Genomic DNA, 15,765 nt, shown 5'->3' with positions numbered 1-15,765 from the left:
GTAACTGCTGGGCATTTGAAATGTTTCATGAAGTCTATTTGGAAATAGAAAAGAACACAAATTAGATCTTTTTGATTTCTCAGTAATTTGCAGTGAGATTGACTTTTTGCTTTAGTCGCCTGCATTTCACATTATTTCACGTTATTTAATTTTTTCTAGTATGCTTAATTCTTCCAATTAAAATTAAAAAAATGGATTCAAACACAATGAATTGATTAAAACTAAATCCATAAAATAACCTCTAGAAAGGTTCACCTGAATCCTTTTAAATCTGGATTTCAACAGTTGTCTCATTTTTGTATTTGTATTATTTATGAATTTATTTTTCCTTGGTGCAGTAATGTTTTTAATTTTCCTGTAATAATTCATCAGACATAATCAGCTCAGGTCTCTTAATATTCAGTAACTAGCTCTGTTATATAATCAATATGAAGTGCCAGGTTAATAATAGCATGTAGAAGTTCTCTAGTTCAACACACAAAAGTAATGAAAAGAAAACAAAAAAGTTCAGCATTACTACCTCTTCAGTTCTCCTCTAAAATGTATTACAGATAAGACTAAATGTTATGTTTTGTCATAAGGAGAAGTTATTTGATGCCGTTGAGCGGTTGAAAATAGCTAAAGTTATTCCTCTGTAAAATCACATTTCAGATGCAGCCAAATTGAAGAATGAAGAAGAATAAAAGTAAAAACACAACATCATACAATGCTGATAAAGGTAAGAACTGCATGCATGTCTAATCTTAAGTGCTCAATATCTGCAATTACATGTACAGTAACAATTAAGAAAAAACTAATTAGTTTGATGTTTTACTCAGTGCAACTCATTTTCTATCACACACTTTTCTTACAAAACAGATGCTGACCTCAAGTGAGTATTTTGTTATTTATTGACCTAAATTTATCCATATTATTTATGACAAAAATGCTACCATTTATGAGAAACATTTCTTAATATTTTATTGATTGGACTAGTGCTTGAGATGTGTTGTTGTTGAGTGTGTTGATAATATGAAGTGGTTTTTGATGAAAACGGAAGAAAATTAGACAACTAAAAACAATCCCAACAATCCTGTTGACAGAAGTGTGACTAAAAATACTATTTATTGTCCATTATTTACATAATTATTTGTACAGATACTTTGTATTGGTTTGATTTACAAGTAACAGCCACAATTGTTCAGAATTGATTTCAATTAATTGATTAAATTGAATTATTTATTATAAATGAACTGTGTGCATTTGTATAGTTAATGCCCTCATAAAGGTTGTGCATGAAAATCCAAAAATGATTTCTGTGTTTGAAGGAAGGGCAGCGACAAAACAAAAGAGAAAGCTCTGAGCGTTGGATTCTTTCAGCTGGTAAGTGTCTCGATATGATTCTGCGGTTCAGATTGGTCGAATTCTTGATTTTTCCCTCACATTACTGTTTGTGACCTCTGCCCAGTTCCGCTTTGCCACGTGGAAGGAAGGCCTGATGATGGCGGTGGGAAGCGTGTGCTCTCTGGTCCACGGCGCCGCGTCCCCTCTCATGCTGCTGGTGTATGGCATGATGACCAACACCTTTGTGGAGTATGAGCTCGAGGTTCAAGAACTGACCGACCCCAACAAAACCTGCATCAGTAACACCATTACCTGGCTGAACGGGTCTGTGGTCGAGCGGCCGGACAACACCACCACATACTGTGGGTGAGTGAGGGTGTTCAGGACACCGTTTGAGGCATACAAATGATTCTGTCCTCACGACAACCTTTCTACTAGAACCTACCACTAGAGGAAAATGTATTGTTCTGTGCAAGAGCCAAGGATGTAGTCTACTCTGGACATTCTACTATCTATAAGTAACTTTGCAACTAAATGTCAACTAGCTTTCATTACAGTATTAGTTGGCTGTTAAAGGTATAGGGTATGTGCAGTATACTGTATATACATACATGCATGCATACAGAATAGTACAAACATTGTAAAATGTGTCACTTTGCATATGCATTTGTCGAATGCACAGATGTAATACATAATGAAATGATACATTATACATAATTGCATTATACAGTAATATATTGTAAATGCTCTCTCTCTACAGTGTGGATATTGAGGCTGAGATGACCAAGTTTGCATTTTACTATGTTGGAATTGGAGCTGGAGTCCTTATCCTGAGTTACTTTCAGGTACAAGAAAACCTTTTTACTGTACGCGGCCATCCAGATGAATACACTTCAAGGAACTGATCCAATATTAATGTCTATCTAGTATAAGAGATGCAATCAGGGTCCTAATGCACATCCATTCATCTCAGTAGTGCTGCAGGTCTGCAGGAGAACCTCAAGAAGAAAGTTTGTGAATTATGGGTATGCACTCTGGTTTCAGATCGCTCTCTGGGTTTCCGCTGCCGCCAGACAGATCCAACGCATCCGAAAAATGTACTTCAGGAAGATAATGCGCATGGAGATCGGCTGGTTCGACTGCAACTCCGTCGGGGAGCTGAACACGAGAATATCTGAGTAATATTCAAGTCTTTCTGTGCTATCTTACACTATTGTTAGCTATGTTCATGAATCTGTCATGGTGTTAAATATTGAACTTTGGTGCATTTGCACTTCAAAACGTGCATCTTGAAGAGTGATCAGAGGTTTGCTTCATTTGGCATGTGTTTTACTTCTTTTTTCCATGTAGTGACATTAACAAAATCAACAACGCTATAGCAGACCAGGTGTCCATCTTCATTGAGAGGATCTCAACATTCATATTTGGTTTCATGGTGGGATTCATTGGCGGATGGAAGCTGACGCTGGTGGTTATAGCAGTGAGTCCTCTCATAGGACTGGCTGCAGGACTCATGGCAATGGTTGGTATCACCACAGATAGTTTAATACGAAGGAGATGAACCACTTGTAGAATTCAATGTACAGTACCTTGAATGCAATGTAAGTCGCTTTGGATAAATGCGTCTGCCAAATGTATGCTATTGGTCAAGAAATTTGGTGCTTTTGAGAAAAGTCTCTTATGCTCACAAAGGCTGCATTTACTTGATGAAAAATACAGTAAAGACAGTAATATTGTGAAATGTTATACAATTTAAAATAACTGTTTCCTATTGTAATATATTTAAAAAGGTAATTTATTCATGTGATGCACTCATTACTCCAGTCTTCAGTGTCACATGATTAAAAAATTGTTAATCATTTATTATTATTATCAATGTTGAAAACTGCTGTGCTGCTTAATTGTTTTGTGGAAAAGATAATTTTTTTTCTCAGGATTCTTTGATGAATAGAAAGTTCAAAAGAACAGCATTTATTTGAAATCTTTTGTAACATAAATGTCTTTACTGTGACTTTTGCTCAATTTAATGCATCCTTGCTGGATAAAAGTATTAATTTTGTTCAGTTTCCCCCAAAAATTAAGCAGCAAAAACTGCTTTAACAATGATAATAAGAAGAAATGTTTCTTGAGCAGCGAATCAGCATATTGGGGAGTATAAACATTAAAACACATGAATTATTCCAAACTTTTGACTGGTATTGTAAATGTCGAAAAACAAATGGGAGAAATCTCATGGCAATCGTCATTTAAAATTTTGTCAGCCATATAGTTTTGATCTTCCCATCAGATTTTTTTTCTAATCTGAGAGTGTTGTAAAATAATCTAAATGTGTTTTATTGACGCGAAGGCTGTGGCGAGGCTGACGGGTCGTGAATTGAAGGCCTATGCTAAAGCCGGAGCGGTGGCCGATGAAGTCCTTTCCTCCATCAGAACGGTGGCTGCTTTTGGAGGAGAACACAAAGAAGCAGAGAGGTACAGCATGCCCTCTCTCTGTCAGTGCAACCCTCTTCACTTTCCGGATACTCAAAGTGAAACAGGATATTCAATCAGAAAACATTGCACTTTCATCCATCTGGAATTATGTGGATTATGCTTGAAATGAAGGTGTTGAAATAGTAAAAGGGATGGCGATTCTGTCATCAATTTCTCACCCTCATGTTGTTCCAAACCCGTAAGACTTTCGTTCATCTTCAGAACACAAATGAAGATCTTTTAAATGAAATCTGAGAGATTTCTGTCCCTCCATTGACAGCTACACAACTACCACTTCGACGCTTCAAAAAGTTCATAAAACGAATCCATGAATTGAGCGTTTTAGCCAAAATTTTATGAAGAGAATCGATCGCTTTATATGTTGAACGGATTTAATTTAGGCTTTTATTCACATATAAACATTGATCAGAGAACATAAAGAGAAGCTCAACCGAACTCGCTTGACACACAAGAATGAACCTCATTGGTTCTTCCAGAAGCTCAAATGTACCACGTAACACGAGAATTATTTTACATATGCATCTGCTTACATATGATATCGCTTGTTTCTGATTTTTTTCACTTGTGTTTTGATCCGGAGATTCAGTACTCTTTCAGAAGATGTGTAATATAAACTGAAAACACGGAAAGCCGGAAATTCCATCAATGAGTTAACATGAACTAATAATGTGTTAATGTTAATAACTAACGAGACCTTAGTATAAAGTGTTACCAGTTAATTTCTTTCAACTTGTGCAAAAAAAGAAAGAAAAGGCATTTAAAGGGATAGTTCACTTTGAAATTAATTTTTGATATATTTTAGCTTACCTCAAGGGCATCTAAGATGTAGGTGTCTTTGTGTCCACAGTATTTTCAATTTTGTTATTTTTAGGTCAAACCGTTCTTGTCTGTCAGTCATATAATGCAGGTCTATGGTCACCACCTCAAAGAGCATGCACAGAGAAGTCCAAATTAAACATGATTTAATGACTCGTAAATGTAAGTACACATTGATGGCCTAAGACACGAAACGAGCGGTTTGTGTGAGAAAACGAACAGTATTTATATAGTTTTTACCTCTTGTAATCACAGTCACGTCCAAGTACTCTGATGGGCGCCTCTGTCTGCGCAAGCGCCGGAAAGCCACGGTGTATTCGGGTTCAAATAAATATGGTTTTGAAATAAATTCTACGTTGTCTGTTGATATACCGAAATCGTCTTCCATTGCGATTTCCTGTATATCTAAATATGTTTAGATCTTCACAGTGAAAGGTAAAACGTCCGAAATCTCTGTGTAAACAATGAGTGACGTACACATGCGAGAGATCACTTCCGGGGCTTTCCGGCGCTTGCCGGCGCTTGCGCAGACAGAGGCGCCCGCGCCATCAGAGTACTTGGACGTGACTGTGATTACAAGAGGTAAAAACGATATAAATACTGTTCGTTTTCTCACACAAACCGCTCGTTTCGTGTCTTAGGCCATCAATGTGTACTTACATTTACGAGTCATTAAATCATGTTTAATTTGGACTTCTCTGTGCATGCTCTTTGAGGTGGTGACCATAGACCTGCATTATATGACTGACAGACAAGAACGGTTTGACCTAAAAATAACAAAATTGAAAATACTGTGGACACAAAGACACCTACATCTTAGATGCCCTTGAGGTAAGCTAAAACATATCAAAAATTAATTTCAAAGTGAACTATCCCTTTAATAGTATAGCTCATCAATCTAAGATTAATTATTGTTTAGTCAATTTGTATACAATTGATTATGAATGATAAAGTCTTGACACTTTTCTGGGTGCTTAAAAAAAAAAAAAAAAAAACGCCTCTGTAAAGTGACATTTTTTCCACAGATATGACAAGAACCTCATCGAGGCCCAGGTGTGGGGTATTAAGAAGGGAGCGATCATCGGTGTGTTTCAGGGCTACCTCTGGTGCATCATATTCCTGTGTTACGCTCTGGCTTTTTGGTACGGCTCAAAACTGGTCATTGAAACCAAGGAGCTCACACCCGGAGGCCTCGTTCAGGTATGACTTACAAGTGTGAACACAAAAGGAGAAATTCTGAAGAAACTTTACAACTTAAATTTTGGTCTTTACCTCAGACAAGGCTATTATATGACTTCAGAAGAGTTTGAATATAGTCATATGAACTACTATTTTTGTCTTACGTGGAGCTTGACAATCGGAGTCATTGTGAACTGTCGTGTCGAAAGTAAGTCTTTTGTGTTGCATAGAAAACAAAAATGTTTTGGAATGACTTGGGTGTTACGTTTGGCAAAGATGATGGAGAAGCAGGGAGAGGTGGATCTTAATATCAGCCGATTAAACTATTTATAAACAAAGAAGATAATCCATAAGATAGGATAAACATTAACAGCTTTGGTTTACACTCAAAGACAATAAAGGCCAATGAACTGAACAAAACTCAGGGCTTAAATATACACAAGATAATGCCCAACTCAACTAGAAACAGGTGATGAACATAATTGGCAACTATAGAAACCGATAATGAGGGGAAAAAATTTAACCGGAACAGAACACATAAGGTAATACAAACTGATGGTACGTTTACATAACAACAGTGTACTAAAAACGGTTAGTTACTCACAACTATACATAATTTACTGTTATTACTACAGTAAATACTTTAACGTGTAACAAGGACACAAAAAAATAAGTCAACACTTTATTTTACAATTTAAAAATTGTTTTGACCAGTCATTTTACAGAACATTGATTATTGTTCTGACATTTTTCCAGTTTATTTAGGCAAGGTAAGTTTATTCATATGGTAATTCAAAATACTTTACATAAAAGTGATTTAAAATAGTCACAAATAAAGGTAAAAATAATAAAATAAAAATGTATTAAAAAGAAAAGAATGATACAGAATTGTATACATTCAGTAAATTAATTATTTAATGATTAGGGCCTGGTTTCACAGACAGGGCTTAGATTAAGCCAGGATTAGGACATTTAATGAGTTTATATACGTGCCTTAAAAAAACATTACTGGTGTGCATCTTGAGACAAAACAATGGCACTGACTTTTTAGATTGCAAGTTGCGTTCATTTAAAGCAGCTCAAACATCCATTGTAGTCTAGGACTAGCTTAAGCCTTGTCTGTGAAACCGGGGATACATGTTTTTATTCTCCACAGGTCTTCTTTGGTGTTCTTATGGGTGCCATGAATCTGGGCCAGGCCTCTCCTTGTCTTGAGGCGTTTGCCTCTGGTCGGGCTGCAGCCAAGATTATATTTGACACTATCGACAGGGTGAGAATAACACACACTCACAGATCTTCTCACAAAAATCAATGAATTTAATTCTTTCAGCTTCAGGGAAAGATTAATCACTGTCACATCCTGTTCCCGTACAGGAACCAGAAATCGATTGCTTCTCAGAAGAAGGTCATACGTTAGACAAAGTTAAAGGTGACATTGAATTCCATAGCGTTCACTTCAACTATCCCTCCCGTCCTGAAGTGAAAGTGGGTTATGTTTTTAGCATTTATTCTTCCATAATATTTGCATTAAACAGTTCAATCCAGTATTGACTGACCTTGTCTTGTGTTCAGATATTACATGATTTGAATGTTGTGGTCAAATCTGGCGAGACAACTGCATTTGTTGGACCCAGTGGATCAGGAAAGAGCACAGCGATCCAACTCATCCAGAGGTTCTACGATCCAAAAGAAGGAATGGTACAGTAGTTCAAATCAGTGTTATTTTGGTATTATTTTTATATTATTATACTAATTATTATTAGTTTGAATTAGCTTTTGTTTTTATATTTTCGGTTTTCATTTTAATTTTAGTTTGAGTTTCAATCAGTTTGCAATGTGATTTTTGTCAGTTGTATTATTATTATTATTATTATTTGTATTTCAGTTTTAGTTTTATTTCAGCTTTATTTCAATTACTGTAATTTTTTTAATAGTTTTAGTTTTACTTAACAATAAAAACAGTAGTTCGAACTCCTTAAAGAATTTTGCAGCTCATCTCTTTATTTCCAATGAATAAATAAAGTGAATAATGCGAAAAGAAATATCTTATTTCAGCTTAGTTGTTAAAAGATAGAATAAATGCCAGTTTAATGCAGTAAATCTAAAATCTAGTGTTGAAAATGTGGTTTTGTATCAGCATTTATTGTTGTCATTTTTAGGTCACCCTGGATGGTCATGACATCAGAAGTCTGAATATCCAGTGGTTGCGCTCCCTTATTGGAATAGTGGAACAAGAGCCTGTTCTGTTTGCCACTACGATCACTGAGAACATCCGATATGGCCGACGTGGAGTCACCATGGAAGAGATTATAGAAGCCGCCAAACAGGCCAATGCTTACAACTTCATCATGGATCTTCCTCAGGTGCCATTTACTGTACAAGATCAATACATGCATTACCTTACTGATAAAATACACAAAGTAACAGAGGAAGTGCATGATGACAATAAATGGCAATTTATTGTTTTTTTTTTCTAGAGTTTTATCCCTTTTTAAAAATTTTAATTTATAAAATATAGCTGCGAGCAGCGATTACGGGCCCAAGCCGGTGGCACCGCAACCCCGGTGCCTTTAGTTACCTAAAGGCACCGGGGTGGCGGTGCCGCCGGCTTTGGCCCTTCATCGCTGCTCGCAGCTATATTTATATATATATATATATATATATATATATATATATATATATATATATATATATATATATATAAAAAGCCGGTGGCACCGCCACCCTGGTGCCTTTAGGGTTATTGTGCACGACGTGACACAAAATATCTGCTCGCTATCTGCCGAACGGCTCTGGTAGTTCCGCTTCAGCACTGATGATGTTGTAGAAATAGTGCGCTCTGGTTGGTCTGGATTATTCGGGATTTTTTATTTTATACAGAAATAAGTTATTTATAATTCAGATGAGAATAAAGTTAGTGTTGATTAAAATGAAGGAAAACAAATATATTGATCTGAAATATAGCACATTAATTTTAAATGTATTTAGGTTCAATTACCAAACATACAATCTTAATTTAATTTAAAGCAAACAATACATTTAAAATATATGGGTTGTATGCACTTTTTTTTATATAAAAAAAAGATATATATCCAAAAAGACAAGGCCTTAAAGGGTTAAACTCTTGTCACTGTAACAGACGCTCTCTCTCTCTCTCTCTCTCTCTCTCTCTCTCTCTCTCTCTCTCTCACACACACACACACACACACACGTCAAGTCACTTACATTTTAGATGCAATATTGAATAAGCAGAAAAATCGGATGTTCTGCTCTGAAAATATAAATAAGCATAAAAATTGAATAAGCACTTTGAATATTCTAAACAGAATAAGCACTAGTCGCTAATGAATAAGTACTAGTACTTAATGGAATAGATACTAGTATCTAAAAAATAAGTACTAGTAGCATGAAAATAGAGACTAGTAGGTTAAAATGATTAAATGTTAAAACGGCTTGCCATATTGGCTCAGAGAGAGAGAGAGAGAGAAAATGACCTTTTAGATACTAGTACCTATTAATAGATACTAGTATTTATTCAATAAATACTAGTACTAAGTCATTAGATACTAGTACATATTAAATAGATACCAGTACTTATTCATTAGCTACTAATACGTATTCAAAAGAATATCTAAAGAATAAGCACTAGTATCTAAAGAATAGGCACTAGTACTAAAGAATAAGCACTAGTCCCAAATGAATAAGTACTAGTACTTAATGGAATAGATACTAGTATCTAAAAAATAAGTACTAGTAGCATGAAAATAGAGACTAGTAGGTTAAAATGATTAAATGTTAAAGCGGCTTGCCATATTGGCTCAGAGAGAGAGAGAAAATGACCATATTCAAACCACAATATCTGACTTTCTGAGGGTCGGAGCTAATTACTTTAAATTAGAAAGTTGTTCAGCTTGAGGAGAAGAATATACACGCTGAGTTTTGTAACTGTAGGTAAAACTAACTAAGTCATAACACACTTTATATGTCCTTTTTTAGTCATGAAAATTAATTTCCTCTCCGTGGCCAAACCATTCGAGATATCAAAAATCTGTCCACAATTTAGCATCCTTAATGTCTTGACTTCATGCACACCGAGTTTGGCAATGATTGAATGAATTGCCTAGGAGTAGTACTTCAAATTCCACAGCAAGCGTTTTCCAAACAACCCATAATAGCCGATTTCCTGTTGGGCTGGCGTAAAACTTGACCAGGGGAAAGATGTTCGGCCCGATGAGATCTATATGTGTACTAAGTTTCATATTAATTCATGCAAGTGTGTTGGATATATGGACCAAATTGTTGGACCCCGTTCAAGGGGGCGCTGTTGAGCCCCCCTGCCACGCCCGGGTACCAGCTTCAGCCCGGCCCTGATGGCTGTGGGCTCTGACCTGTGTGCAAAGTTTCAATAGTTTTTGAGCACGTTAAGAGCCCCAAAAGCCCCTGAAACCTTGAACTCCATTAAAAGCAATAGACAAATCCCTCACACACAGAGACGAAGAGAGAGGGAGAGAAAATTCTCAGGGTTGTATGCTATTTTTTTATATATAAAAAGATATATATCCAAAAAGACAAGGCCTAAACTTTAACAAGGGTTAAACAATCACTGTAACAGACACAATCACACACACACACACACACACACACACACGTCAAATCACTTACATTTTAGATGCAATATTGACTTTTTTTCTGTTTCAGCAGCGAAAATAGTTAAACAAAGATCACAGCAGAACCATCGAGGATCTCACAGCAACGCGTTCTCATTACTGAATGATTCAGCATTTTGAACGAATCGGTTGACTCAAAGATTCAACGACCAATCCATAATCTGTCTCATTCATGAATGACTCAGCCGTTCGAACGAATCGTTTGAACGAATGAATCAATGACTCGCTCATTAAGACGGTCGCCTGGCGACACCTAATGACGGTTTAGTGATATGTTTAAAAGTATCATTCTTTCCAACGATTGTTAATTAACTCATATTTGAAACATAAGCTATATGTAAGCAATAAGGTACGAGAGGCTGTGCTGTATCGTGAATAAGTAACGGCTGGAGGGCGTTGTTAGGCACGACGCGAAGCGGAGTGCCTGCAACCAGGGCTTGACATTAACACCCGCCAACCCGCCAAATGCGGGTGGATTTTGCTCGTGGCGGGTAACACAGTCACTTCAACTAGCCACTTTGGCGGGTTGAATAATTGTAGTCTTTTCAAAAGGCATCTGAAGCGCACTGGCTGCGTGGCGTGCGCGTCTCCGCTGCGTGGTGTGTCCGTTTTTATTTCGGCTCCCATGTTAACAGGTTAGAACTTGCACACTGCCTGCGTGACGCGCGTCTCGAGCCGCGCCGAAAACGCGTGCATGCTAGAAAAAAAACCGACGCCTATTTCCCACGCGACACGCAAGCCTGTTGGAAGCGTTTCCAGGCTAAATAGAATAGGAAAATATGTCATGTTGACACGAATACATATTAATAAATGGCATTTTTATGTTTGAAAGTCCATAGGTTTTGGCAAATGCAGATATAATTTAAAAAAAAATCAAATATTGCACCTGTCAATACAGAACGAAATATTCTTATAGCCTATTTTGCCGTCTATGCTGCAACGCCCGAATCCCGAGATAGCCCTCCATGTACGTTACCAGCAGACACCAGTCAGACACGTTTCTGCTGTGCAAAGACACAGAAAACGCAACTTGTAACAAAGAATTTCCCATCGGGGCTCAATAAAGTAATTCTGATTCTGATATTTAAACAGACAGTGTTTCTAATGCTAAAGGTTTTTTCAGTTTATTTTTTTATATTTTTTATTAATCTTCTACATCCATGCACCACTTTTATTATGCAAGAAGCTATGTCTTCATCTTAATACATGGTTTTATAGGAGCTTTAAAGGAGCTTTACACACAACCTTATCAGAGCTAATGATAATGACCTGTATTGTTATACCTAGTCTTGATTTGCGTGTGTACAGTGGTTTTACATTTAAAAGGGTTGTAAATCTAGTTCAAGTAAATTTTAGCACGCCATAGTCAACTTTAATCAGGTAATTTCACAACAACAAAAATGTGGCTAGTAAAAATGCTGTGTGGCTAGTAACTTTGGAAAACCACTAGCCACATTGGCTAGTGAGCAAAAAAGTTAATGTCAAGCCCTGCCTGCAACCCCTTCAGCCGTTACTTATTCACGATACAGCACTTGCCTCGAGTACCTTATTGCTTTTATAAAACGGTTGCCACACAATAAAAATATTAAAGCCGAAAATTATGTATCTATGCAACTTTCATGAAGTAAAATCACTAAAAGCCTGCCTTCCGCTGGAAAAAATAGTCCCGGACCGTAAACAGCAACAGAAGTTACATATATTATTTCGCCAATAGATGGCGGCAAAGACTGTCTTTATGAGTGAGTGAGTCTGTAGAGAAGGCTTTTGAAAGGACTCGAACTTGTGATCACGGAGAAGACAGACGCAACTGACAGATGACTAACGTTATGCACGGGAAAACCCCATGACTGTTAAAAGGACAAAATATGCAGCGGACATTCAAACCATAGACTGTAAAAAATTCAAACGCATTTTTTTATTATGAATATCGGACTGACCTGAAGGAAAATGCTACGTCTACTGTAAATGCAGGTACACTCGCTTACTCGATCTCTCACAATGCTCTACTCTAGCTTTAAATGAACAATATCAATGAGATCAAACATCTGTTTAAGTTGCTTAAAGTGGTTGCTAGGGGTGTTGTGTAGTGATACATAGAACCGTTGGGTGAAGCGGTCATAGCCGTGTTTTATCGTGAATAAAGCACAGCTATTGACCAATCAGAATCAAGGATTGGAACTAACCGTTTTATAAATATATATATATATATATATATATATGTATATATATATATATATATATATATATATATATATATATATATATATATATATACACACATATGTATACACAAAAATAAAATAAAAACACATTTGAAGCGTGTTTGCTTACTAAATTGTGAGCTGAACGAAAGTTGCAGCAAAGATCAGCAACAGGAGTCAAAATTCATTAATCACGAGAGTGAAGAGCTGACTGAAAAAAATGATGATGGAATATTTTGTGTAAAAGCGCCTATTTAAGCGAATCTGTCATTTACTCATTTGTTGTTGTGTATTACCTGAAAACCGGAAACAATCGGCCCCCGATATGGTGCTAATTTTAAAGTGACACTAAAAAGTATGCGGCTGCACTGGCATTCATAACGGTGCGCGTCCATGGCGACGAGCAAGCAGAACAGAGCGAACGTTTTTTCATTTCCACTTCCATAGAAATTCATTCGAGCGCACTGCGAGCGCCACCACTATGTCCGTGCGGACGTCCTTACTTTACTTTCACTTTTATATTAGCGATTTAAAAGCCCTCGCTGGTGTCTAACGTCGATTAACCGGTGGGAAAAGATCCTCACAGCCACATACCTAATATATTTATATTTAATTACAATAGCCATACCTGATAAAAAAAGTTTTATGTACTGAGTTGATATCATTTTGGACACAAGAGGGCAGTATAGCCCTTTGTATTACTTGATGTATTTATTTTTTAACTGAATAGCACATTCTGGCTGTTTTTAAACTTGTACATTATTCTTAAATTGAAAACAAGAATAAAATGGGGTTAGTTCTGATATTTGTGTAATTTTATCTAGAAATAAATGGTGTATAATTAATTTTTTAGAAGATATGAGGCTTTTAGTGTTTACTTTTTTGACATGACTTTAATCCCTCGCCATAGCAAAACAATTTGAGATATTCAATAGCCATTCACAATTTAGCTTCTTTAATGTATTTTCATCATGTTGAAAAAGTTTGGTGGGAATTGAATAAACCACTTAAGAGGAGTGGGTAAAAAATCAGAGGCTTTTTTAGCCAAAAATCCACATTCAGACAAAAATATCTGACTTTCTGTTGATCCGAGCTAATTACGGTAAATTAGAAAGTTGTCCGGCTCGAAGAGTACAATATACATATCGAGTTTTATTACTGTAGATAAAACTAACCCCCCCCCCTTTTGTCAAAAGCATTTAGGAAGTGACACACTTCCTGCTGCCAGTTGGTGGCGCTATAACTTTGACTCACAATAGTCACATCCATGTGATCGGGCTCTTACAACGAACACACTGTTGAAGTTTCATCAAGATCAGTTAATGTATGCAGTAGTTATGACACACTTCCTGTTTCACGTTTCTCGCCATAATTTTGTTTCCTCGCCACGGCCAAACCGTTCGAGATATCAAAAATCCCCTCGCAAACTTTCATCCTCAATGTCTTGACTTCATGCTGACCGAGTTTCGTGCCGTTTGTTTGAATTCTCTAGGAGGAGTATTTCACATTCCATTGCGTGTGTTTTACCAACAACCCTAAATAGCCGACTTCCTGTTGGGCTGGGGTAAAAAGTAAGAGTGTGAAGTATATATGAAACGAGGAGATCTACATGTGTACCGAGTTTCATATTATTACATGCAAGCGTGTTTGATTTATGGACCATGTTTTCGGACCCCGTTCCAGGGGGCGCTGTCGAGCCCCCCTGCCACGCCCAGGTACCATCTTCAGCCCGGCTCTGATGGCCGCGGGTTCTGACATGTGTGCAAAGTTTCAGGAGTTTTTGAGCATGTTAAGGCCTCCAAAAGTGTCCAAAAGGTAGCAGAAAAATAATAATAATAATAATAATAATAATAATAATAATAATAATAATAATAATAATAAATAATCCTAAGGAAAACAATAGGGCCTTCGCCCTTTGGGCTTGGGCCCTAATTAGCTTTGCATAATCAAACTAAATGAGTTTTATGACACTGTGTCGTTTTGTGCAGAAATTTGACACACTGGTCGGCAAGGGTGGTGGACAAATGAGTGGAGGACAAAAACAGAGAATCGCCATTGCTCGAGCGCTGGTCAGGAATCCCAGAATCCTCCTGTTAGACATGGCCACATCAGCGCTGGATAATGAGAGTGAGGCGACCGTACAGGAGGCCTTGGACAAGGTGAGTTTTATAACATCCTTAAACTGAGACCAAATTTAACAACTTCTACAATTTTCCAGCTACATCCACCAAACTCATCCTGCCCTGACTTGCTAAAGTATATCTCTTCTAACTGAGTGAATTAATGAATTTCCTGTAGCTGACAATCAAAAGCAAAAGTCTAACCACTATTTAGAACACATTAAGAAGCCCCAGCAACTCCCTAGCAACGACCCAGCAAATCACTTAGAACTCCTTAAGTGCCCAGCAACACCCTAGCAACCACTGAGAACACCTTAACAAATGCCCAGCAACTCCCTTGCAACCACCCAGCAAACACCTTAAGCACCTTAACACTTAGAACACCTTAAGCACTAAGCAACACCCTGGCAACCACTCAGAACACTTTAAAAGCACCCAGCAACACCCTAGCAACCACTTAGAACACCTCAACACCCCAGCAACCACTTAGAACACCTCAACACCCCAGCAACCAGAACACCTTAACCCTCACACCCTGTTCACATTACAGCCCTTAATTCCGTGTCCGTGGACAAATGTGGGCACAGAGGTCTCAGGTGTGATCCAAATTTTTTTTTTTTTTAAATGTTATATCAATCTCTTCGATAAAATAAAATCTATCAATTTATGGTGTTTTTTTTATTTTGGGGGTATTTTTGAATTTATTTACCTCTAAAAGTACCATATTTTCTATGTAATTTATGCTTATTTTTATGTTATATTTAATATTTCTTTAACTTCAGTAAAAAAAATCATTCCAGTAAGTTCAGATAGCCAAAACCTAAAAATGTGGTGACTTTGGTGTCATCTAGTGTCTTATGTTGGTATAAAATTAAAATAAAAGCAATAATATCAATAGCCACTAGATGGCTATAGTACTAAATGGCTGCATAGAGGCTGAACACTATAAACCACTGTTATAACGAA

The 15,765-nt window shown here is 36.9% G+C and overlaps 1 protein-coding gene across 2 annotated transcripts in view; it reads left to right on the top strand.

Moving 5' to 3' along the window:
* abcb11a (ATP-binding cassette, sub-family B (MDR/TAP), member 11a) overlaps positions 1-15,765 on the top strand; it is a 28,648-nt gene that overhangs the window by 257 nt on the left and 12,626 nt on the right. For both annotated transcript variants that reach the window (XM_056271446.1, XM_056271445.1), the window contains exons 2-15: positions 652-718; positions 859-871; positions 1,308-1,362; positions 1,448-1,689; positions 2,084-2,168; positions 2,368-2,501; positions 2,674-2,845; positions 3,671-3,795; positions 5,658-5,832; positions 6,968-7,081; positions 7,186-7,296; positions 7,384-7,509; positions 7,971-8,174; positions 14,668-14,838. In XM_056271446.1, coding sequence (XP_056127421.1) covers positions 670-718; positions 859-871; positions 1,308-1,362; positions 1,448-1,689; positions 2,084-2,168; positions 2,368-2,501; positions 2,674-2,845; positions 3,671-3,795; positions 5,658-5,832; positions 6,968-7,081; positions 7,186-7,296; positions 7,384-7,509; positions 7,971-8,174; positions 14,668-14,838 — 1,776 coding nt within the window. In that variant the 5' untranslated portion in view covers positions 652-669. The remainder of the gene's footprint in view (positions 1-651; positions 719-858; positions 872-1,307; positions 1,363-1,447; positions 1,690-2,083; positions 2,169-2,367; positions 2,502-2,673; positions 2,846-3,670; positions 3,796-5,657; positions 5,833-6,967; positions 7,082-7,185; positions 7,297-7,383; positions 7,510-7,970; positions 8,175-14,667; positions 14,839-15,765) is intronic.

Source organism: Rhinichthys klamathensis, unplaced genomic scaffold (genome assembly GCF_029890125.1).
Source record: "Rhinichthys klamathensis goyatoka isolate OS25496 unplaced genomic scaffold, OSU_Roscu_1.1 h1tg000320l_1, whole genome shotgun sequence".
Lineage (NCBI taxonomy): Eukaryota > Metazoa > Chordata > Actinopteri > Cypriniformes > Leuciscidae > Rhinichthys > Rhinichthys klamathensis.
This window is presented reverse-complemented; position numbering and strand designations above follow the sequence as displayed.